The 24488-nt window shown below is 44.7% G+C and overlaps 1 protein-coding gene across 1 annotated transcript in view; it reads right to left on the bottom strand.

Moving 5' to 3' along the window:
* Positions 1-24488, bottom strand: part of LOC143987588 (proton-coupled folate transporter-like) — a 627892-nt gene that overhangs the window by 324427 nt on the left and 278977 nt on the right. The window contains exon 5 of the mRNA XM_077486441.1: positions 9039-9122. Within this exon, the coding sequence (XP_077342567.1) occupies positions 9039-9122 (84 nt within the window). The remainder of the gene's footprint in view (positions 1-9038; positions 9123-24488) is intronic.

Raw genomic sequence — 24488 nt, forward strand, 5'->3', positions numbered from 1 at the left:
AACATTTCTGCCATTTTGTGTTTGTACCGGGGGTCTAAGTATGTTGCCACTCAGTACTGGTCCTTGACCCTTATGCATTTTATACAGGGGTCCCTGTTGAAACACTGGAGCATGAAGGCCCCCATTTGCACTAAACTGGAATTGGTGTGGTGGCCTGGCTCCTGCTCATCATCCAGGATAATGTCGTCCTCCTCGTTCTCCTCTCCCCATCCACGCACAACAACAGGGATCCCAGAAAGGTTTAAAGCATGCTCTTCTTGCTCCTCCTCATCCACCCCGGCACCATCCTCCTCTGACTCCTATTCAGACTCCTGTTGTTGACTTGTCTCAGAGTAGCCCCCTTGGGAATTCATCCAGCATTGCGACTTCCAAATTTTCCTGCTCCTGCTCCTCCATGGCTTGATCAATGACAAGACACAATGCACGCTCCATAAAGAAGGCATAAGGTACCATGTCACTGATGGCGCCATGGCTGCGACTGACCAGTTTGGTGATCTCATCAAATGGCTTCAGAAGTCTGCATGTGTCGCGCATGAGCAGCCACTGGTGCTGTGAAAAAAAATCAAGCTCCCCAGAACCTGTTCTGCCGCAGAGTTCGTACAGGTAGACGTTAACTGCATGTTTCTGCTGGAGCAGCCTATCAAGCATATAGAAGGTTGAATTCCATCGCGTCAGGCAATCGCAAATAAGACGTCTGACCGGCAGATTGTGTCACCACTGAATGTCAGCAAGGCGATCTATGGCCATGTAAGATCTTCTGAAATGGGCCGAGATTTTCCTTGCCTGCCACAAGATGTCCTGGACCCCAGGATATTTGACAGCGAATCACTGCACGACCAAGTATAAGACGTGTGCCATGCATGACACGTGCGTAATTTAGCCCTGTTTCAATGCAGATTGGCACTGTTGTAACACACAACTTTACCAACTGTCAAATTGAGCGGTGTTAGCCACTGATCTGCCTGTGAACGCAAAGCTGAAAGGAGTGCAGGGCCAGTGTGGCTCTTGGCTTCCAGGCACAACAGATGCAGCACAGCATGGCAACATCTCACCTGGCATGTCGAATAGGTTCTGGGGAGCTTGGGTGGCGCAGCGGAAGAGACGCTAGCAGCGGAAAAGGAGGAGTCAGCTGAGGAGGAGAGGGAGGAGGATGGAGTAGGAGGAGGAGAAGAAGAGCCAGGCCTGCATGCAATCCATGGCGGTAAAACCAAATCTACATGGGTGCCACGGGTTACATGCTAGATGTCCGTCAGAAGGTTCACCCAGTGGGCAGTAAAAGTGATATACCTTCCCTGCCCGTGTTTGCTAGACCACGTGTCTGTGGTCAGATATAGCTTGGCACCGACACTGTGTCCCAGAGATACATTCACTTGCCGCTGAACATGGCCATATAGCTCTGGGATGCCCTTCTGTGAGAAATAATTCCTTCCTGGGACCTTCCATTGTGGTGTTCCAATGACTACAAATTTTCGAAAGGCCTCCGAGTCCACCAGTTTATATGGCAGTGGTTGGCGGGCTATCAGTTCTGACAAGCCAGCCGTCAACCGTTGGGCAAGAGGGTTATCTGGCGTTATCATTTTTTTTACGCTCAAACATTTGGCCCACGGAAGCCTGCCTTTTTGCAGAAAAACATGAGGATGGTGTGATGGAAGGTGGAGTGGAGGACAATTGTGAGGAGAGAGGAGAAGGAGAAGTAGAAGACGAGGCTGGACAGTGAGAGCCTGGAGTGTGGCTTTGTGTGTTCCGTTGCTCCCACTGGGCTCGGCGATGGCAGCTCATGTGCCTTCTTAAGGCGGTCATCCCTAGGTTAGTGTTGGGCTTACCGCGACTTATGCGTTGACTGCAAAGATTGCAGATGGCAACACTATTGTGAGCAGCGGACACGTTAAAAAAAGCCCACACTGCGGAGCCATGTGCCAGCATCCTGGGAGCGCCAGATGTGACCATACATTGTTGATGCCTCGCTCCTGATACATTAGCAGTCTGCTTTGTCCCTCTTGTGCAATGTAAGTTCTTCCTGCTTCTCCTCCCTATCTGCTGGTCCATATCTCCCTCTGAACTCCCCTCCTCTTCCTCTCTTGTGGGCACCCATGTGACATCACTAGACACGTCATCATCAACGTCACCTTCCCCACCACTATAATTAGAGATCTCGGAGTAGGCAGCAACAGCGTGGACCAACCTCCTCCTTGGGCTGATCTGGGTACTGTCGTCAGACTGCTGAGTGGCGGTTTTTGCTACCTCCTCTTCCTGATCCATTGCCAAGAGTGGCTGCGCATCGGAAATGTCTTGATATGGATCGGAAAATAATTCCTGTGACTCAAGCAGAAGGTATATGGTGGTGGTGGTGTTGGTGGTAGTGTCTTTGGGGGTGCACACAGTAGAGAGTGAAGAAGAGGGTGCAGATCGAGAGGATGAGGAGGGTGCAGAAGAGTAAGGCTGAGTGAGCCACTCAACCAAGTCTAAGGCATCCTTTGACGTAATCGCACGCACCTTCTGCAATTTGCGACTTTGTCTCAAGCCTGTTGATCCTGCCCTACCCCTACCACCCCTGCGGAAGGGTCTGCCTCTTCCTCTGCCTGTAATTTTTTTAATTACCCTGTAACAAAATTCTCTAGAGAAGTGCAGTATGTATGTGGAAGAAGGTATATAACACCCCGCTTCAATCTGTTGTTTTTGGGGGCCACTGGTCTATCACACCAGTTATAATAATTTTTATTATTGCGTTTGTCACTCTTTGTAGTATCGCTGCAGAACCGCTCAGCAGTCACAATGCTGCACAGTGGAAATGCACTATACTATGCTTTCTATATGTGCAAGTATTTTATACATGTATTACACACCTATATACTGCACATCAAATAGTACACCTATACCAGTCCTTACAAGGACCTTTGTGGACCCAGTAGCTAGTGATTTGCAGACTGTCCCTCAGTCCCTACACTGATAAAAGACTGCTGCAGAAACCAGCAGTAATCTGCAGCACAGCCCTGCTCCAGCACCCTATATATTTTACACCTATACCAGGCCTTATAAGGACCTTTGTGGACCTAGTAGCTAGTGATTTGCAGACTGTACCTCAGTCCCCACACTGATAAAAGACTGCTGCAGAATAGGGCAGCAGTCAGCAGCAGTGCACCACAACCCTGTATATTGTACACCTATACCAGTCCTTACAAGGACCCTTGTGGACCTAGTAGCTAGTGATTTTCAGACTGTACCTCTGTCCTTACACTGATAAAAGACTGCTGCAGAAACCAGCAGTAATCTGCAGCACAGCCCTGCACCAGCACCCTATATATTGTACACCTATACCAGTCCTTAAAAGAATCTTTGTGGACCTAATAGTAATATCTAGCTAGTGATTAAACTGACTGTCCCTGCTGCACACAGCGCCCTGTCCCTACACTGACAAAAGACAGGCTGCTGCAATCACCAGCACAGCAGTGCACTGAACCCTATATACTGTACTACACCTATACCAGTCCTTAAAAGGACTTTTGTGGACCTAATAGCTAGCGATTTGTGTCACTACAGTCTGTCCCTGCTCCACACAGCAACCTTTCCCTACACTGACATAAGGCAGAATGTAAAATGGCTGTCAGATCAGGTCTATTTATAAGGTAGGGGGAATGTCCAATTGTCCATGTGCTGAAATGTCTCAATTGGCTGTCCTGTACCCCATGATGGATGTGTCATCATGGGTCAAAGTTCTTTCACACTGTAAACACATATGTCTGCCGGGCGAACAGCGGCAATAGTCCGCCGATCAGGCGAATTGTGAACACACAAAATTTGCAGAGAACCGACCGCCGGGCGAACAGTTCGGCCATCCCTACTTACAAGATCTCTTGAGGCAGGCCAGAAAAAGCTGCAGTCATTTCCGCCGGTCATACAATGGCAGTGCTCGGCTGGCTGAAATTCAAAGCGAATGCAACCTGCCCATCAACTGCCTCCTTTGTGACATGTCCACCACATGGAATTCAACGTTGGCAATGCTGCAGCGGCTGCACACACAGCGGAGGGCCATCAATGAGTACCTGTGCGAGTCTGGCACCAGGACAGGATCAGGGGAGCTTAACTTCTTTTTGCCACACCAGTGGCTGCTGATCAAGGATGCATGCACTGTCCTGTCCCCATTTGAGGAGGCCACAAGACACTGTCCCTCTAGTCTTCTTGGAGCACACGCTTCGTGGAATTATGGACAGGGCAATTGAGACAGAATAGCGGGAGGAAGAGGAGGACTTCCTTCCTCTCAAGCCCCCCTTTATCCAGATAGAATTCCTGATGGTCCGCCAAACACACATGAAGAAGAGGAGGAGGAGGATTGTGTTAACCCAGATGTCGAGGATAACATGCAGCAGTCTTCAAGGGATGGTTTTCAGTCCCCAGAAACCTAAGAAGTTGTATGTGGCCCGGAGGAGGTAGTTACGGATAATGAGATCCTTAGTGACCCAGAATCGAATGCCTCTGCAAACTTACACTGCCTCCCTGATTCTGCAAAGCCTAAAAAAGGACCCCAGGGTTCGTGGTATTAAGAAGAGGGATCATTACTGGCTGGCAACTCTTCTTGATCCACATTAAAAGGGTAAGATTGCAGAACTAATTCTGCCATCGCAGAGGGATCAGAAGAAAAATTTGTGTAACACATTTCCAGACCCTGAGAGGTTACCATGTCCTGGTACTGGACAACATGTTTCTGAGGCTTTGTTCGGTCAGAGGAAGAGCGATAGAGAAGGTGGCCGGCTGACCGATGCTTTTAAACAATTTTTCAGTCCTCAGCGCCAAGGTCTGATAGGTTCCAGCAACCATCACCAGCGTCTGCATTATATGGTGCATGAATATCTAGGGGCAAGAGCAGACTTGGAGACCTTTTTCAGAAAGAGCATCCACTGGGTCACTGGGTCTTGAGTTTGGACCACTGGCCAGAACTTGCTCAAAATGTAATTGAACTAATGGCCTGTCCTGCATCCAGTGTGCTTTCTGAATGCACATTCAGTGCTGCTGGAGGGTTTGTAACAGATCAAGGAGTGTGCCTGTTGCTAGGCTCACATTTGTAAAATTAATCAGTCCTGAATCAGCAGTTATCAAGCACCTGATGCTGATGTAACTGATTGAAATCTGCCACAGTCTCAATTCTTTTGCAGACTCTAACAGGTTTTCTTCTAAGATTACCCTGTATTTGGCCCCATCCCTCTTTCCATCAACTCTGACCAACTTCCCTGCTGAAGAGAAGCATCCCCACACCATAATGCTGCCACCACCATATTTCATGATGGGGATTGTTTGTTCAGTATGATGTGCAGGGTTAGTTTTCCAACACACATAGGATTTTGTTTTTAGGCCAAAAAGTTAAATTTTAATCTCATCTGACCAGAGCACCTTCTTCCACTGTTGCTGTGTCGCCCACATGGATTTTTGCCAACTGCAAACAGGACTTCTTCTGTTTTTGTTTTTTAAATGGCTTTCTTCTTGCCACTCTTCCATAAATGCCAGACTTGTGGAGTAATATGACTAATAGTTGTCCTTTGGACAGATTTTCCCACCTGAGCTGTGGATCTTTGCAGCTCCTCCAGAGTTACCATGGGCCTCTTGGCTACTTCTCTGATTAATGCTCCCCTCATCTGGCCTGTCAGTTTAGGTGGACAGCCATGTCTTGGTAGGTTTTCAGTTGTGCCATACTCTTTCCATTTTTAGATGATAGATTGAACAGTGCTCTGTGAGATATTCAAAGCTTGGTATATTTTTTTATAACCTAACCCTGCTTTAAACTTCTCCACAATGTTATCCCTGACCTGTCTGGTGTGTTTCTTGGCTTTCATGGTGCTGTTTGTTCATTAAGGTTCTCTAACAAACCTCTGAGGGCTTCACAGGACAACTGTATTTATACTGAGATTCAATTTCACACAGATGGACTCTATTTACTAATTAGGTGACTTCTGAAGGCAATTGGTTCCACTAGATTTTCCACTAGATATTAGTTAGGGGTATCAGAGTAAAGGGGGCTGAATACAAATGCATGCTACACTTTTTAGATATTTATTTGTAAAAACTTTTGAAAACTATTTATAATTTTCCTTCCACTTAACAATTATGTGCCACTTTGTCTTGGTTTATCACATGAAATCCAAGGCACAGAAGCACATCCATCTCATCATAGTTTTTTGACTGTGCTGTGAGCACGGCTCTTCACTGAGAATATCAGTGTATTGCTCTTTACTTGTCTCTTGCTCTAGCTCTAGCTGGACAGATTGAGGTAGAAAGTTCCAGAGGATAGGAGAGGCTCTAGAGAAGTCCCGTAGATGAGCATGGGAAAGATGAGACAAGGGAGTGTGAGAGCAGATGGTCTTGAGAGAAGAGGAGAGGACGGTTTTGGTGAGATTTGGAGAGAAGATTGAAGATGTAGCATGGGGCAGAGTTGTGAATGGCTTTGTAAGTTGTTGTTAGTATTTTAAATTTAATTCACTAGGCAATTGGAAGCCAGTGTAGGGATTGGCAGAGAAGGGTGGTGGAGACTGTGTGGTTGATATGGTAGATGAGTCTGGTAGCAGCATGACAGCAGATAGACTGAATAGGAGATGACTGAAGGTCCTATGGAGAGGTAGGCCTATGAGAAGGGAGTTTCAATAGTCAAGGTGAGAGATAACAAGGGAATAAATAAGTAATTTGGTGGTTTCATTAGTTAAAAAGAGATGAATTTTAAAAATGTTACGGAGGTGAAGTCTACAAGCTTTTGACAGCAATTGGATTTGTGGCTGAAAGGACAGATCAGAGTCTAGGATTACACCCAGTACCCTGGTGTGAGAGGAGGGACTGATAGTGGCATTATTGATCTTGATGGAAAAGTCATGGAGGGGGGCAGAGGTGGGGGTAATTATTAGCTCGGTTTTATAGAGATTTATTTAAAAGAAGTGGTGTGACATCCATGTTGAAATGTCAGTTAATAAGTTAGGAGTGCGATAAGTAAGTGTATAGAGTAGTGGCCATTGGTTCTAGCAACTAGTAAATCGTTAGTGAATTTTATGGAAGTTTCTGTGCAGTGTTGCTAGTGAAAAACAAACAGTAGGGGGTCAAAAAGGTTTTTTTAGGGACAGATATAGATATAGATATACACAAATGTTTTGTCTTGCATTCCCATTTTAAATGGAATGGATTGTTTTATAGGGCGAAGGTTTACATATAACTTAATTCTGAATTTGCTAATGCAAATAATCTGTAAAAACTAGCCTGGATGTTTTTTTATATGATTGTTATGTTCTATGAATTGAAAGCATAGTTCAGGGCAGTAGCTGCCAATTGAGGACAGACCCCTATCGAGAAACCTGGTTGTTTTTGTCAGAGACTGCATCACTGGTGAGGGGGACTTCTTGCCCAAAGAACTTGGAAGGTCAGGACAGCTACATGAGCCTGGGAGACCAAGAGAGGGCCTAGGAGGCGGAGAAAATCAGTGGCTGGAGAGTCTAGTGAGGCTGGAAGAAGTCTGGAAGTTTCAAAGAGCGTGAGCAAACCCAGAACTGGAGAACCATACTTAGAGGCCAGGCTGAGTGTGCCTTAGCCCACGTACACACGGTCGGAGATTTTGCCAACCAAATCCATCGGATTTTGCCCGTCGGATTTAGTCCGACGGATTGTGTCCGAAACTGTTGCATACACACGGTCGGGCCAAGTTGGCGAAAAATCCGATCTTTCAGAACGTGATGACGTAATTTCGTTACGATGGGACTACATTCAGGCTAGTAGCCAATAGCTTTGATGTAGGAATTTGATCTGAGCATGCGTGGCACTTGGTCTGATGAAAATGCTCTACACATGATCGGATTAGGTCCGTCCGGCCCAGTTGGTCGGGAAATCTTTTCAACATGTTGGAAAATTGGGTCGGACGGAGATTCGGACGGAATCAGTCCGATGCATACCACACAGAGTCGGATTATCTGACGACACGGTCCGATAAGACTCATTCCGACAGATTCTCCGACCGTGTGTACAAGGGCTAAGAGCCCGGTGGCTTGGTATTTTTCATTTGTTGTGTAGCTGAAGAAAGACCCCTGCATGGTAAACCTGCTGTCATAAGAACTTTCATTTTGTTTCCTTTTTTAATAAAAATAGGCTGCCACTGACTTAAAAGAGAAGTAAAGCAAAAGCTTGTTTGACTGTACTTCTCCTATGGAGCACAAGAGTTTCCTTCATTCTGCATTCCTGTGACCTGTTTTCAGCAGGCAATGGGCAGCTGGTTGGGATCTGCCCACATGCATGAACCGTCACCTGGCTTAGCAGCTGAGAGCCTGAGCCGACCACTGCCACCCCCTCCACAGCCCAGCTCTCCAGGGAGCATGGGGGGGGGGGTGGTCATGGTCAGAGCAGAGAGCCGGTGACTGATAGTCAGCAGCTCTCTGTTCATGGAGCTCTATGAACCAAGCAATCGCGGGGTGTTTGGTCACTCAGTTCTCAGTGTTAGAGCCAGTAGGGGACAGATGAAGCATCACACCAATGCTGTATCCACCTAGGTAAGGATGATTGAAAACAAATAAAAAAATAACATTCCCATACTTCTCTTTCAAATCAAAATGTCAACTGCCATGGCTACACACACAAAGTAAAACACTTCTGCAACTGGCTGACTAGTGGTGATCAATACCACAGTTCCTTATAAATTAGGCTATACAAGCAGACTTCCACCAGCCATGATGTTGGAATGTCAGGAAAGCCTGAAATTGGGAGATTTTGAAAAGGCATGCCTCAATCTCTCCCTGACCATATGAAGTAATGGCAGTTACATGGAACATGCAACAATAACAACAAACAGTATTGCTTATGGAAAAGTATAATACAATAAAACCTGGAAAAAAAACAGTATAGTGTAATAAAAATGTTAAAAGTGTAATAGAGAAAGAGAGAGAGAGAGAGAAAGACGCATATACAGGTATTCAAAATGTTAAATAAGAGGGGCATATACTGCGCTAATAGTAAATAGTGATAAAATATACTCCTGTGATAAAAAAGCTGCGACACAAAAACATGGTATATGATATTAACTTTACCTTGTTCATTTGGATGTGCAATTTTAGAGGACACAGACCTAAGAACAGCCATAGTGTAACCACTTGGAGCATGTATTATGCCACCTATGGAAAAAAAGTATGAACTGGTATTTAGTTTTGTGCTTTCAAAAACCAAGCAACTAGAACTACATTTATAAGCTATAATAATAAGATATCTGTTCTGGATTTTAAACTGACCTTTTTTATTTTATATTGTCTTATTTTATAAGTTCAGATTCCAATTAAAATGATCAGTTGTAATTGGCTCCTACACGGAGGAGAGCATTATTTTCCAAAATGTGCGAATTTAAGAATCCTGCTTTTTATGTTCTGGAGTACATTCTCACAAGATTTTGAACCATTAGCTTCTCCAGGAGACTGTGGTAAAGCCGAGTGATGTTATATTAATATTAGGTTTTTCTTAGCAATTTTGGATGGGGGTAGCAATAGATAAGCTTTAGGTAATTTTAATGAAAATTGCAGCTTTAAGATTAGATTTAATACAGCATATCTTATATTGTGCTATATTTTGAGAAAAAAAAAGTAATAAGTATAAAAAAATGACACCTTACTTGGTAATTGTCTTTAAAAGTGTAATACAAGTAGTAGTATTTACCTTTGATTACTCAGAAGTATTCACTGATTTATCAATACAATTACAAGAAGCAGAAAATATGATTTTTTAATACAGCTTACCTGTAAAATCCTTTGCTTGGGAATACATCATGGGACACAGAGCCTTCATTACTTAGTGGGTTAGTCACCTGTGGTGATTGGACACTGGTTGACCCTAAGTAAGGAGAATTCCTCCTCTATATAACCCCTCCCTTATGGGGAGCACCTCAGTTTTGTAGCAAAGCAATAAGTCTCCACATAAAACCTGTAGAGGAGCGGGAGCTCTGTGTCCCGTGATGTATTCCCAAGAAAAAGATTTTACAGGTAAGCGGTATTAAAAATCCTATTTTCTTGTTCATACATCACGGGACACAGAGCCTTCATTACTTAGTGGGACGTCTCAAAGCAATGCCCAAGTGAGGGGAGGGAATCACAGGTCAGAAAATATAGACTGCAGATGGACTAGAGGAACTAAACTGCAGCCTGCAATAAAATGCACCCGAAGGCGGGATCCTCTTGCCCTCTTACATCCATCTGATAAAATCTAGTGAATGTATGGACTGAAGACCAAGTCGCAGCCTTGCAGATCTCAGCTCTGGAGGCCTGGTGATGCACCGCCCAAGAGGCACTAAAAGCCCTAGTAGAGTGCACTTTAACTTGAAAAGGAGGAGTCTTTCCCTTTATACCATAAGCCTGAAAAATTACTTGTCAAATCCATCTAGAAATAATGGACTTTGACACTACCTGGCCCTTTTTAGGGCCCTCTGGCAGGATAAATAAACAATCAGTTTTTCGTATCTGAGCGGTCGCCTGCAGATAGATGCTGACTGCACTTACAACATCCATAGTGTGTAATGATTCTTCTTTCGCTGACTGCGGATCTGGAAAAAAGGATGGTAGGACCACATCTTGATTCAAATGGAATCTTGAAACTACCTTGGGTAAAAAGGTCGGATGAGGACGCAGCACCACCCTGTCTATGTGAAAAATCAAATATCACTTTTTACAAGAAAGAGCTGCTATCTCCGATACCCTCCTAGCAGAGGATATAGGAAAGGATAAACTGCTCCCACCAAAAATAAATATTAAATTAAATAGATAAATTAATATAGATGTAAACCTAAATAAATCTATAGGCTGCAGCTCAAGTGGGATACACACACATAGACCAGGGAAAAAAAAAACAGATTAAGAGCTGCGCGAAATACCCAGTACTAAACTAATAAAAAAATAAAATTAATATTTAAATCAATTAAATATATTCAATATCTTATAATGTGGGTCTCAGCAACCAAACTGTCAAATTCAGACTTTGTAAGGCAGGATGGAATATTGGATCTTGTGAGAGTAGGTCTGGGCATAGCGGAAGAACCCAAGGCTTCCCTACTGCCATCTTCACGATCTCTGCATACCAGGGTAATCTGGGCCAAGTTGGAGCCCCAAGAATGACTGACTTTGCTTCCCTTTTGACTCTCCAAAGGAACCATGGAAGTAGTGGAATTGGAGGAAATGCAAAGATCAGATTGTACTGATCCCATGGCTCTGTTAAGGTAATTGATCCTTGAGCAAGCAAATCTTTTGTTCTTGACACAAAGCTGTCCAGCTTCCTGTTGAATCTGGAGGTGAACAAGTCTAAATCCGGGGTACCCCACTTTTGACATATGATCTGAAATATGTTGGGGTGTAGAGACTATTCTCCTGGACACAATTGCTGGCGGCTTAGAAAGAAATCCCCCCCCCCCCCGGAATATAGACCGCAGATAGCAAGGAATATTCCTCTCTGCCCACACAACAATGCGATTCACCTCTCTTTGGGCATTCAGACTTCTGGTGCCTCCTTGAGGATTGATATAAGCCACTGCTGTGGCATTGTCGGATTGTATCCGGACAGGATGACCCTGTAGTCTGAAAGACCAGTATCTGAGGGCTAGATAAACTGCCCGAATCTCCAGAATGTTGATGTGCAAGAGCTTCATGGCTACAAACCATCTTCCCTGGGTGCATGCTTCTTCGAGTACTTCTCCCCAGCCTGTTAGGCTGGCATCTGTGCTTATGATTTTCCACATTAGTGGGGGAAAGGATATTCCTTTAAGGAGATTTTCGGTCTGTAGCCACCAATTAGGGCTTTGGCGTACCCCCTGGGGATAGGCACATTGTAAGATCTAAGGCTTGAACCCTTTTATTCCAGGCCGAGAGGATATCTCTTTTAAAGGCCTTGAATAAAACCAGGCAAAAGGAATGGCCTCGAAAGAGGCAACCATTTTTCCTAGTAGCTCCATACATAGCCAAATGGAGGAATTCCTTTTTGCTATGACTTGCCGGACCAGAATTTTTATGGTTTCGGCCTTTGCTCTTGCTTTGAGCAGTGTCTATGATCATGCCCAGGTATTCCAACCTTTTTCAGAGGTTGCAATGAGGATTTTTCTAGGTTGAGGGCCCACCAACCTAGGTGTTCCAAGTATTCCATGGTGCTGAGCACACTATGGATCAGGGGTGCTATGGATTGCTCTATGAGTAGAAAATCATCTAGATAAGCTGTCACCGTTATGCCCTGGGCTCTTAGGATTGCCAAAGGAGGGGCTAATAACTTTGTGAACACTCGAGGAGCAGTAGCGAGATCGAAATGCAGGACCACAAAGTGAAAGTAGCGCAGATCTACTGCAAACCTTAGATATCTTTGGTGAGCGGAAAGATTGGCACATGAAAATATGCATCTTTGATGTCCATTGATGCCATGATTTCTCCGCCTTGAAGGGTGGAGATTACTGAATGGATTGGCTGCATGCAGAAAGAACGGATGTGCAGAAATTGATTCAGGTCTTCTAGATCCAGGATGGGTCTGACATCCCCATTAGGTTTTGTAACCATAAAGTGGTTTGAGTGAACCCTGAGCTCGGCTCTTCCGGTCTTATTTCTATTATCACTCCTTGGGATAACAGATGATCTAAGGCCTGAAAAAGAGGCCTTCTTTTTACCGGATTTTTGGGAACCCTTGACTTTAGGAAGCGAGAAGGCTACAAGCTTGGAACTCCAGCTTGTAGCCCAGAGACACCGTGGAGGTTACCCATCTGTCCTGAATCTCTTCCTGCCAGGGCTATGCAAACTGCAGCAGCCTTCCACCCACTCAGCCGAGTGGGGTCGCCACTTCATAAGGAGGATTTGGGGCTCTGTATACCAGATTTGTGACCCCAAAACTTCTTTTGCTCTTGGGCCTTTCCTCTAGTACTAGAGTGGGGAAACCGTTGCTACTGCCTGGAGTTTGAGGCTCCAGGGGCAGGAGAAAGAGAATGTTTAAAAGAGGGACGTTTACACTTTTTAACTGGTAAAACTGTGGACTTACCACCGGTTATTTTATGGATGTAATCATCCAGCTTATCTCCAAATAGGCATTCCCTTTTAAACGGGAACCCGGTTAAATATGTCTTGCTTGAGATTTCAGCTGTCCAGTGCCTAAACCAAAGGGACCTGTGCATGTGTACCAGCAGGAGGGACAGATGTGATGCCTGCTGAACAGAGTCCAAAATGGCATCAATTGTAAAACACAGAACCTTAGGAAGGTCTCCGTTTCTTCACTGGGAAAGAGGCTAAGCATCTGCTTAGCGCTATACCATTTGAAATTCAAATAATTATAATATGCATACATTTTCCAGTGTGCTGGTAAATAATAAAAAATAAAATAAAAATCTGTATGATACCAAATGGTAATCTATACTAATTTTTTCTTAAATATATATATGCACTTATCAATAGATGTCTTCAAACCATAACAGTCATTAAACCATAAAAATCATAAAACAATGAGCCATAGATCAATTAGTGTAACATGTAGTTCCTAAATTACAATATTAAAGTGCAAAGTGCCAGTGAACGGATAGTGCCGGTATCAAAATACATAAAAAAACAATCACTAAAAATGTAAAAAATGAACAAGTAAAAGTAAAAAGCAATAATGTAAAAATAGAAATAAAAAATAAAATAGAAAAAAAATAAAATAAAAATAACCTTCCAATTATCTGTTTTACATATCAAATATTCATTTGTGCAACTGTGATTAAAAGTCCATGAGTGAATAGTATAAAATGGATGAAGTAGAAGTAGAAGTAGAATGCAGAAAAAATGCAAAATTAATGATGAATATAAAGGTTGTGATAAAAATTGAAAAAAATTGAAAAAAGTGAAGAAAATGGTGGAAAAAATTAGTGACAAAAATAGTGGAAAAAATTAGTGACAAAAATGGTGGGATATCTTCTATAAGTGGGGGTGGAGGGAAGGGGGGAGAGGGGGTGACTTCAACTGTTGCTCCCGGTGCTCAGTGACCACTTATGCAATTGCTCTCACCAGAGGTATAACCCCGTCCGGGGTGGATCAGCCTTCACAGTATCAGCCACTGTGTTGCTCTCTGGCTTGCCTCTGGGAGTCCCTCGTTCCTCCGTTTGTATACCGTGCTCGATTATATGCAATGAGGAAGAGGCATATCCATGGTGTAGTACGTTTTAAAATTTCAATTTTTTATTCAAATAAACAAAATTACTCACAAACATTCATTGACTGCAGACTCGTTTGTTTGTGCTGCTTGATTTCTTTAAAAGAAGGAAAGGTCCCGTTCGGCTGCCTCGCCGTGTGAGTTAGAGGTGTATGCTGTCTGGCCACCTCCTACGCGTTTCGTCATCAAAGACGTCATCTGGAGCGGCCATCTGCATACACCTTTTTCTTTATATAGGGTGTAATGTGCCAACGCGCATGCGCGGAAGAACCGCCGCCATTTTAGTTGAGGGAATGCCCTCTATTAGCGTGATACAAAACATATTAGACTAAGCAGGAGATTGTTCAATGCGCCTGCATTAATAACGATGTTTGGTGCCGAAAGAAGGTTGGACATTACTCCTGTATATATAGAGAATCTATGTGACTGGGACTTAATTATAAAAACACATTCATCATAAATTTTGCATTTTTTCTGCATTTTTTCTACTTCATCCATTTTATACTATTCACTCACGGACTTTTAATCACAGTTGCACCAATTAATATTTGATATGTAAAACAGATAATTGGAAGGTTATTTTTATTTTATTTTTTTTCTATTTTACTTATTGTTTATTAATTTTTATTTTTATTTCTATTTTTACATTATTGCTTTTTACTTTTACTTGTTCATTTTTTACATTTTTAGTGATTGTTTTTTTGTGTATTTTGATACCGGCACTATCCGTTCACTGGCACTTTAATATTGTAATTTAGGAACTACATGTTACACTAATTGATCTATGGCTCATTGTTTTATGATTTTTATGGTTTAATGACTGTTATGGTTTGAAGACATCTATTGATAAGTGCATATATATATTTAAGAAAAAATTTGTATAGATTACCATTTGGTATCATACAGATTTTTATTTTATTTTTTATTATTTACCAGCACGCTGGAAAATGTATGCATATTATAATTATTTGAATTTCAAATGGTATAGCGCCAAGTCTATTCCCCCCCCCCCCCCCGTTCCATTTCACTTTATTGTTTCACCCATATTGGGTTGAAATTGAAATAGAGGCCGCTCTTACCAGAACTGTGTTCAATAGTTCCATAGCGCGACCTATCTCTCCCGCTCTTACTAAGCATCTGCTTAACTTGTTCCTAGAGGAACTGGCACATGCCAACTGCTGCGACTGTAGGTTGGACAACAGCGCCAGTCATTGAAAAGGAGGCTTTCAGTAAAGATTCCAGTTTCTTATCAGTTGGATCTTTGAATCCCTGAGCATTGTCCAGAGGACAGGTCAGGCTGTTATTCACACAAGAAACGGCCTCATCAACGACTGAAATTCCCCATTCCTTGGTGAAACCTTCATCCAGAGGATAAAGCATAGAAAACCTTTTAGGAGGGGGGGGGGGGCAGTTTATCAGGATGCACCAGTCCTCATACAACAATTCATCCATCAAAGGATGAATTGGAAAGCTATATGCAGCCTGAGGGGATTTTCGGGCTCCTAGGGAGGAAACAGAGCTTGAGGCAGCCTCAGCAGGGGGCAATCTGAATATGGCACACACCAATTCAGTATAGTACTGAACCTTCTTCCTGAGGGCAGGAGAGGTAGAAGAAGACTTCTCCTCTTCCTCCGATTCATCCGACTGCTCTTGATCCCTATCCCCAGATAGAGATCTCTCCTCTTTGTCAGAAGAATCATCTAAGAGAGAAGCTAGCGCAGAGGGAGGGGATCTACCCCTTTTCCTGCTATCTTTTAAGGAAATTGTGACAAAGCTAGTTATCCTTCCTTCCAAACCCTCCAAAGCATTCTTTAACCACTTGCTTACTGGGCACTTAAACCCCCCTCAGTCCCAGACCAATTTTCAGCTTTCAGCGCTGATGCACTTTGAGTGACAATTACGCGGTCATACAACACTGTACCCAAATGAAATTTTTATCATTTTTTTCCCACAAATAGAGCTTTCTTTTGGTGGTATTTAGTTACAGCTCGGAGTTTTATTTTTTGCTAAACAAACAAAAAAAGATGCAAAAAAAGAAAAAAAAAAAATCATGTTTTAATAGTTTGTTATAAAATTTTGCAAACGGGTCATTTTTCTCCTTCATTGAAGTGCGCTGATTAGGCGGCACTGATAGGCTGCATTGGTGGGCACTGATGGGCTGCATTGGTGGGCACTGATGGGCTGCATTGGTGGGCACTGATAGGCTGCACTGGTGGGCACTGATAGGCATAGTTAAGGCGGCACTAATAGGCACAGATAAGGCGGCACCGATGGGCACAGATAAGGCGGCACTGATGGGCAAAGATGGGCACAGATAAGATGGCACGGATGGGTGGCACGGATAAGTGGCACGGATGGGTGGCACGGATGGGCACTGATAGGTACCACAGATAGATGGGACTGATGGGCACTGATAGGTGGCACTGATAGGTGGCTCTGATAGGTGGCACTGCTGGGCACTGATGGGCGGCACTGCTGGGCACTGATGGGCGGCACTGCTGGGCACTGATGGGCGGCACTGGGGTGCAGCACCTTTGAGGCAGATTTTGGGTGGCACTGTGGGTGGCACTGCTGGGTGGCACTGTGGGTGGCACTGTGGGCACTGCTGGGTGGCACTGTGGGCACTGCTGGGTGGCACTGTGGGCACTATGGGCACTGCTGGGTGGCACTGACAGGGGGGCACTTACTTTATTTCAGGATGGCACTGCGGGTGGCAGGTGGGCACTGGCAGGGGGCAGGTGTCCGTTTGAATTGCTGGCCGTGATCGGGACTGATGTCCCGAACACGGCCGCCGGCGATCGGCTTTTTTTTTTTCTCCTCGCGCTGTCAGCGCGAGGAGGAATACTAGCCGATTGCCGGCTCCGTTTTATCACATGATCAGCTGTCATTGGCTGACAGCTGATCACGTGATAAGGGGTCGGGATCGACCCCTTACACGGATCGGTGATCAGGCGAGTCTCACGGACTCGCCGATCACAGAGCGCGCCGCGCGCGCCCCTCAGGGGGCGCGCAGGCCGCTCGTAACCGGGACCACGTCAATAGACGTAGTCCCGGAAATGTGGGTCCGCGCTGTTGCCGTCATTTTGCAATAGCGCGGATCCCAAGTGGTTAATGAGTCTTCCGTGACATATACAGGGACTGCTATATTAGGAGAGGCTGCAAAACCTGACAAGGGCACTGACTCATCCTGTTGAGGCTAGCTCCAGTCTTGCAAGGTTGAATGGTAACCTACAGGCATTTTTAGAACCCCTAGACGTAGGCGGTGATGCCTTGGTGCCTTTATTACCTCCCTTTGAAGTCCTCTAACGAGGAGACATAGTCCTAAAGTGCAAGTAGAGGTACTAGTACATATAAAATCACTGTTGTGCTATAGTCTCACAATATAAAATATACGCTAATACTGCACAACCTTATCCTGAGTAGGTGTCTTAGTTTGCCTGGATCCGATCACTTGAGATGCTTACAGCCCACAGGTCTGGGAATCAATTACGATTGATTCCCAATTTGCCTTTTCAGGTTACCATCTTTAAAATATACCTTAATATTGCATCTTTGCTTCTGTTTATGGTCAGGTTGCAGAATGACCATACCATAAAACAGACAGTTGATTCATATGTAACAAAAAACAAAATCCCATCTAGATGTACAATATACAATGCACAGCGTATAGATGTAAATAGTATCTATCCACTGTCACTCCTGTCTACCAAATCTCAGTACAGTAGGACATAAGCATAAGCATAAAAAAAAACAAAATGATTTAACCGGTTCCGGAACAGCCGCTGCAATTATACTGCAGCAGGTTGGCCTGGCTGCACGAAGGGTCATAGCTATATGCGTCGCCATAGGGTGCGCGTGACCATCGGATTCGATCCAGAACAAATCAATCCCCAGGCCCAGGCCAATGGTATCTGCCCTGGACCTGGTGATCGCCCCTGGTGAATGAGATCCTTCCCCTGCATGTGTAAGTGTAAAAACAGCAGGGGAAGTGATGTCATCTCTCCTTGTGGAAGTCTTTTGGTTTCAGAGAGAGGAGAGAAGACATTTCAGAGTAAGTGCACCAACACTATACTGACACCAGTTCACGTAGGTACACTTGCCACCCCCCAATCACCCCCGATTACCCCAGTTAACCCCTTCACCCCCTGTCTTTAAAATATACCTTAATATTGCCTTCTTTGCTTCTGTTTATTGAGTCTCTGGCTCCTTATATATTGAGGCCATGCACTCCATCTTAGTCAATTGATGTTTTATAGAATTTATATGTACACTAAGGCTCGGTTCACACCAGACGCGATACGACTTGCCGCGCCGCGACCTGACAAATCGCCCCCGTTCTGTACTACGGAACTGTTCTAAGAGGAGCGACTCAAGTCGCTCCGACTTAGAAAAAAGGTTCCTGTACTACTTTTGGCATGACTTCGGGTGACTTGCATTGACTTCTATACAGAAGTCATTTTGCAAGTCGCCGCTGAGGTCTCGGCAGGTTGCGGCGCTGCAAGTCGTGCCGCGTCGTGCCGCGTCGTGCCGCATCCTGTGTGAACCGAGCCTTAGGCTTATGCTGTCAGACTATATTTATGGGTTGTGCGGCTCACTAGATCACTTTTACTCCTGCATACTTGGACTGTCTTTTTGGCCCTTTCCTCCCCTCATACACATCCTCATCAGCTTTTTCTTTTACATGTTCTTCATAATTTTCTTTTTTTCAGCATGTCATACACCTTTCTCACTTCATACTCTGTAGGTTCCAGCACCCCTTCACCTCTCACACCTCACATGTTCTTGCCTCCTTGTTTATTTCAGTTTGCACTCACTCCATTCCTCTTCCCCATCTATCCTCACATAACACATCCACTCATCTCATACCCTTCACATTCCTTTTTTTTTTTTGCCCCTTCACACAACATCATAGTTGTCAGAACAACACATATACACTTTATCCAATTAATACAAACTAATTACTATAACAATATATGACCATCTTAATACCTAACAAACATATGGAATCTCACTGAGAGGATGAGCCTGGTGCAGGTCCATGCATATGGATGGATCTTAACTCCATTGCTGCGATCATGCTCGAGTCTGGATTGGCTCTGTGATGTCAGCCAACAGCAGGCTTCAGGCCACTGTGCTGAAAATGGGTCTTAGCCCCTGTACACATGGTCAGAGATTTCGACAACCAAATCCGTCGGATTTTGCCCGTCGGATTTTGTCCGTCGGATCTTGTCCGAAACTGTTGCATACACACGGTCGAACAAAGTTGTCGAAAAATCCGATCTTTCAGAACGTGATGATGAAATTTCGTTACGATGGGACTACATTGATAGGAATGGGAATTTGATCTGAGCATGCGTGGCACTTGGTCCGATCAAAATTCTCTACACATGATCGGAGTATGTCCGATCAGCCCAGTTGGTCGGGAAATATTTCCAACAAGTTGGAAAATTGGGTCCGACGGAATCAGTCCGATGCATACCACACACAGTCGGATTATCCGACAACAAGGTCCGATATGACACATTCCGACGGATTCTCTGACCGTGTGTAGGGCTTAGAAGTGCAGAACAAATTGCAGTCCTGTGATCCACAGGAGAAATACAGGCAAACAGGCTTTGGCTGTACTTCTCCTTTAATTGTCTCTCAAGTCAGTGTTCAGCTTCCCCCATGCCATGTATTTAACAATCCCTAGCCCAATACTCAAGAAAATGGCTATTATTGATTTGCCAAACTCTGTTTGAACTGAACCTAGGAGAGTTCTGCTCATCACTAAGTGAAAGCACTGGCTAAATTGGATTAATAGCAGACCAAAGTTGTCAAATAAATCTATTTGCTTTTTTACAAGGAAATAAGCAAAAATGTAGGCAAAGAAATGGCTGCTGATAAAGAATACTTAGACATTGTTAAAGCATTTGACATAAATCTCCACAGACAACTAACGTGTAAGTTAAGGTCTATTGACCTTTGTAAATGGAAAGAAAACTGAATTAAGGACCTTATTCAATTAGTGACTAATGATAGTCATCATAATCATGGTCTTCATGGTTTAAGGTTGTTGTGTTGTGTACACCAAGGTCATCTGTGTTTGCAGATGACACCAAGCTATATAGTGACATAAAGTACCTAGAAGGTGTACTGCAAATACTAATTTCCATGCATTTCATCCCATTTTTAATGTATTTTATGGAGTTTTAAACAGGAATTACAATACAAAAAGGAGAGACAAATATGGTAGCATAATGGGACATAAGGTCAGGTTGCACAGTGACCATACCATAAAAAAGACAGTTGATTCACATGTAATAAAAAACAAAATCCCATCTAGATGTAGAATATACAATGCACAGCATATAGATGTAAATAGTATCTATCCACTGTCACTCCTGTCTACCAAATCTCAGTACAGTAGGACATAAGCATAAAAAAAATGATTTAACTGGTTCTGGACCAGCCGCTGCAGGTTGGCCTGGCTGCACAAAGGGTCATAGCTATATGCGTCGTGCGTCGCCACTGGGGGGGGGGGGGCATGAGCAAAGATCGGGTTCGATCCAGAATGAATCCATCCCCAGGCCAAGGCCAATGGTATCTGACCTGGACCTGGTGATCGCCCCTGGCGAATGAGATCTTTCCCCTGCATGTGTAAGTGTAAAAACAGCAGGGAAAGTGATGTCATCTCTCCTCGTGGAAGTCTTTTGGTTTCAGAGAGAGGAGAGAAGACATTTCAGAGTAAGTACCAACACCATACTGACACCAGTTCATGCAGGTACACTTGCCACCCCCCGATCACTCCCAATTACCCCCAGTTAACCCCTTCACCCCCTGTCACTGTGTCAACCAGTTCATATTTTTTTTGATCACTGTGCTGGTGTCATTAGTGACCAAAATCAGCGTTAGGCTACTTAGTGTAGGCCCAGATAGATCTAGGGACCCCCTAACCTCCCCTGATAAAGGTTTAACCACGTGTGATGCTGGTTAGCTAGTTTATTTTTTTATAGCGTCAGGGCACCAGTTGTATTTTACCTAAATAAAGGTTTAACCCCCTAATCACCAGGCGGGTTTTAATGTCAGATTGGGTCTGTGTTGCCCCAGGCAGTGTCAGATTAGTGCCAGTAGCGCTAACACCCCCGCACGCACCATACACCTCCCTTAGTAGTATAGTTTCTGAATGGATCAATAGCTGATCTTAAGAGATCTATACTAGCCTCCCCAGCAGTTTAGGGTTCCCAAAAAGGCAGTGTTAGCAGGAGCAGCCCAGATAGCACCTGCGTTTAGCCCCTCCGCCCAGCCCAGCCCTCCCAAGTGGAGTATCAATCAATCACTGTCACTTGCAAAACACAACGCACATAACTGCAGCGTTCGCAGAGTTAGGCCTGATCCCTGTGAACGCTAAGGCCGCGTACACACGCGGGGACTGTTCGCCCAACTTTGTCCGTCAAACAGTTTCGGCAAACAGTCCGCTCAAAATTAGCATGGACGGACATGGCCACACACGACGAACGAACAGTTTGCTGAAACCGTGCGCGATGACGTGAACGGCACGTACGACGGGACGAAAAATACGACGTCCTATACACTGCATTATAACTTTCGGCGAGTAAATCCTTTCTGAGCATGCGCGGAACTTAGTTTGACGAACAAGCCTACACACGAGGGGACTGTTCGCTGAAACTTTGTTTCAGCGGACAGTTTTTCGGAATTTCCGAAAAACCTTGTTCAGCGGACTGTTCGCTGAAACTGTCCGCTGAAAGCCCACACACGAGCGGACTGTTTGCCGAAACACTGTTCAGCGGACAAAGTTGGGCGAACAGTCCCCGCGTGTGTACGCGGCCTAACAGTTTTTTTTTTGTAGCATTTGAAGCAGTCCCTGACATGCAGATGTTTTTTTTTTCTGTGTCTCACTACTGTACCAGTAAATTTAGAGACCAAAATGTCAAATTAAAGGTACAGTAGTGAAGAGGCCTATATGTTTCTGAGCATGAGAGATAGTGAAGAGGAAGTCACTGATCTGTCAGATTCAGGCTCAGAATATGAACCGGAAGACAGCAGCGGAACCCTGACAGCTAGCTCTGATGATGTCGTGGTCTCTGCCAAGGTCAGGCATACCAAACCCTGTTCTTCTGCTGTCGTTGAGGTGCAAGAATCGCAGGGCTCTCGTATGGAGCAGAGAGCCAGTACTAGTGTCGCTCATCCTTCTGGTAAACTGGCAAGCACCAGCGGCCTAGTACATCCTGGTCGTACATCCAGCACTGCAGTAACAATTGGTGACGTGGCGAGTCTCATAAGTGCAGTTCAAGCTTACGAGGTGCTTAGCATGAGCAGTGTCCTGCTGCCACCAAGAAGAAGACAAAGACAGGCCCGTCAAGCCCATAGTGCCTTTCCTGCTGCATTCGCCAATCCTAATTGGGAGCCGACCACTTCTGCAGCACCCGTACTTCCCCCATTCACTGGCCAACCCGGAATTCAGGTGGAAACAGTTGATTTTACGTCACTTGATTTTTATTTGTTGTTTTTATGGAAGATCTTTATATATCTATTGTGGACAAAGCAATTTGTATGCTGGTCAATTCAACTCCGCTAATCCCCAGTTGACCCTTGCCAGAGATTGGAAACCTATTACGGTCTCCAAATTTAAGACCTTCCTGGGCCTATCACTCCTCATTGGCATAACTAAAAAGAGTGAATTGTGGTCATATTGGTCCACTGACCCAATTCACCATATGCCCGTGTTCTCTGCCTCCATGACCAGGACACTATACGAGCAGATCTTGTGGTCATGAACTTTAATGATAATGAACTCTGTCATTCTCGGGATGACTCTGGATTTAATTGGCTCTAAAAAATTCAGCCTTGTTTACTCCCGATCAAGTTATTTGTGTTGATGAGTCCCTGATTACGTTTTCTGGCCACTTGTCTATCAAACGGTATCTTCCCAGCAAGCATGCCAGATATGGGGTCAAAATTTATAAGCTCTGTGACATGGCAACAGGCTATACCTATAGTTTTATGTTTTACGAGGGAAAAGATAGTCACATAGAGCCAGAGAACTGCCTAGACTACATAGGGAGCACGGGTAAGATTGTGTGGGACTTGGCGTCACCCTTATTTGGAAAGGGGTACCACTTGCATGTGCACAATTATTACACAAGCGTTCCACTTTTTAGTCACATTTTTGATTATGGAATTGGTGCATGTGGCACCATGCTGCGATCTAATCGCCAGTGCTTCCCCCAACAGCTTGTAGAAACCCAACTTAGACAGGGGAAGAGAGCAGGCTTAAAGTGTAAGACCCCTTTCACACCACACCGCACCTTGCGTCGGCGGTAAAACGCCGCTATTTTTAGCAGCGTTTTTTCTGCCGGATTTGCAGCGGATTTGCGGCGCATTTCGGCCACTAGCGGGGCGCTTTTACCCCCCGCTAGCGGCCGCGAAAGGGTTAAAACCGCCGGCAATACGCCGCAATAGCGGCGTTTTGCCGGCGGCATTACAGCGCTGCCCCATTGATTTCAATGGGCAGCAGCGGTGGAGGAGCGGTAAACACACCACTCCTTCACCGCTCCAAAGAAGCTGCTGGCAGGACTTTTTTCTGACATCCTGCCAGCGCACCGCTGTAGTGTGAAAGCCCTCGGGGCTTTCACACTACACACAATGGTGCAGCTTCTTTAGGGCGTTTTGCAGGCGCTATTTCTAACGCTATAGCGCCTGCAAAACGCCCTGGTGTGAAAGGGGTCTAATAATTTGTTAGCAGTGAAGTGGAGGGATTCCCGAAATGTTTTCGTTCCGCCCTCCCTTAATGCAGATACGACAGTCCAAATTTCTACGGTGACTGGTGTTGTGGAGAAACCTCAATGACCAGTTGTTGGTGCTGTACCTAATTGCCCGCAAGGCCAGACACTGGTATAAAAAAGGTGTCTGTATATTTATTTCAATTGGCTCTGCTGAAAGCTTTTGTGCTATACAAAGCTTCAGGACATACTGGATCCTTCCTTAAATTTCAGGAAGAGACTGTCACAGCCCTTCTGTTTCCAGACAGTACTATGGCCCACCTTCCCAACCCAAATGCAGTGAGCTGGCTGCATTAGAGGCATTTTCCAAATGGCCTCCCTGGCTCCCTCGTACCTCTACCCAAAGAACACCCCAAATAAGATGTCATGTCTACAGAAAACGCGGAATGGTGGTATTCTACCCCCCGATCTCAATCAATCTCTTTTTTTTCATTCAGCCCACGTCCAGGCTGCATGAAAAAAAGCACGTTTGTGCGCAATTTTAAAGCATGTCGTGTTTGGTATCCATGTACTCGGCATAAGATCATATTTTTTATTTCATCAAACATTTGGACAATATAGTGTGTTTTA

The sequence above is a fragment of the Lithobates pipiens genome, unplaced genomic scaffold (genome assembly GCF_037356315.1).
Source record: "Lithobates pipiens isolate NorthernLeopardFrog02 unplaced genomic scaffold, aLitPip1_a1.2 Scaffold_18, whole genome shotgun sequence".
Taxonomy (NCBI): Eukaryota; Metazoa; Chordata; class Amphibia; order Anura; family Ranidae; genus Lithobates; species Lithobates pipiens.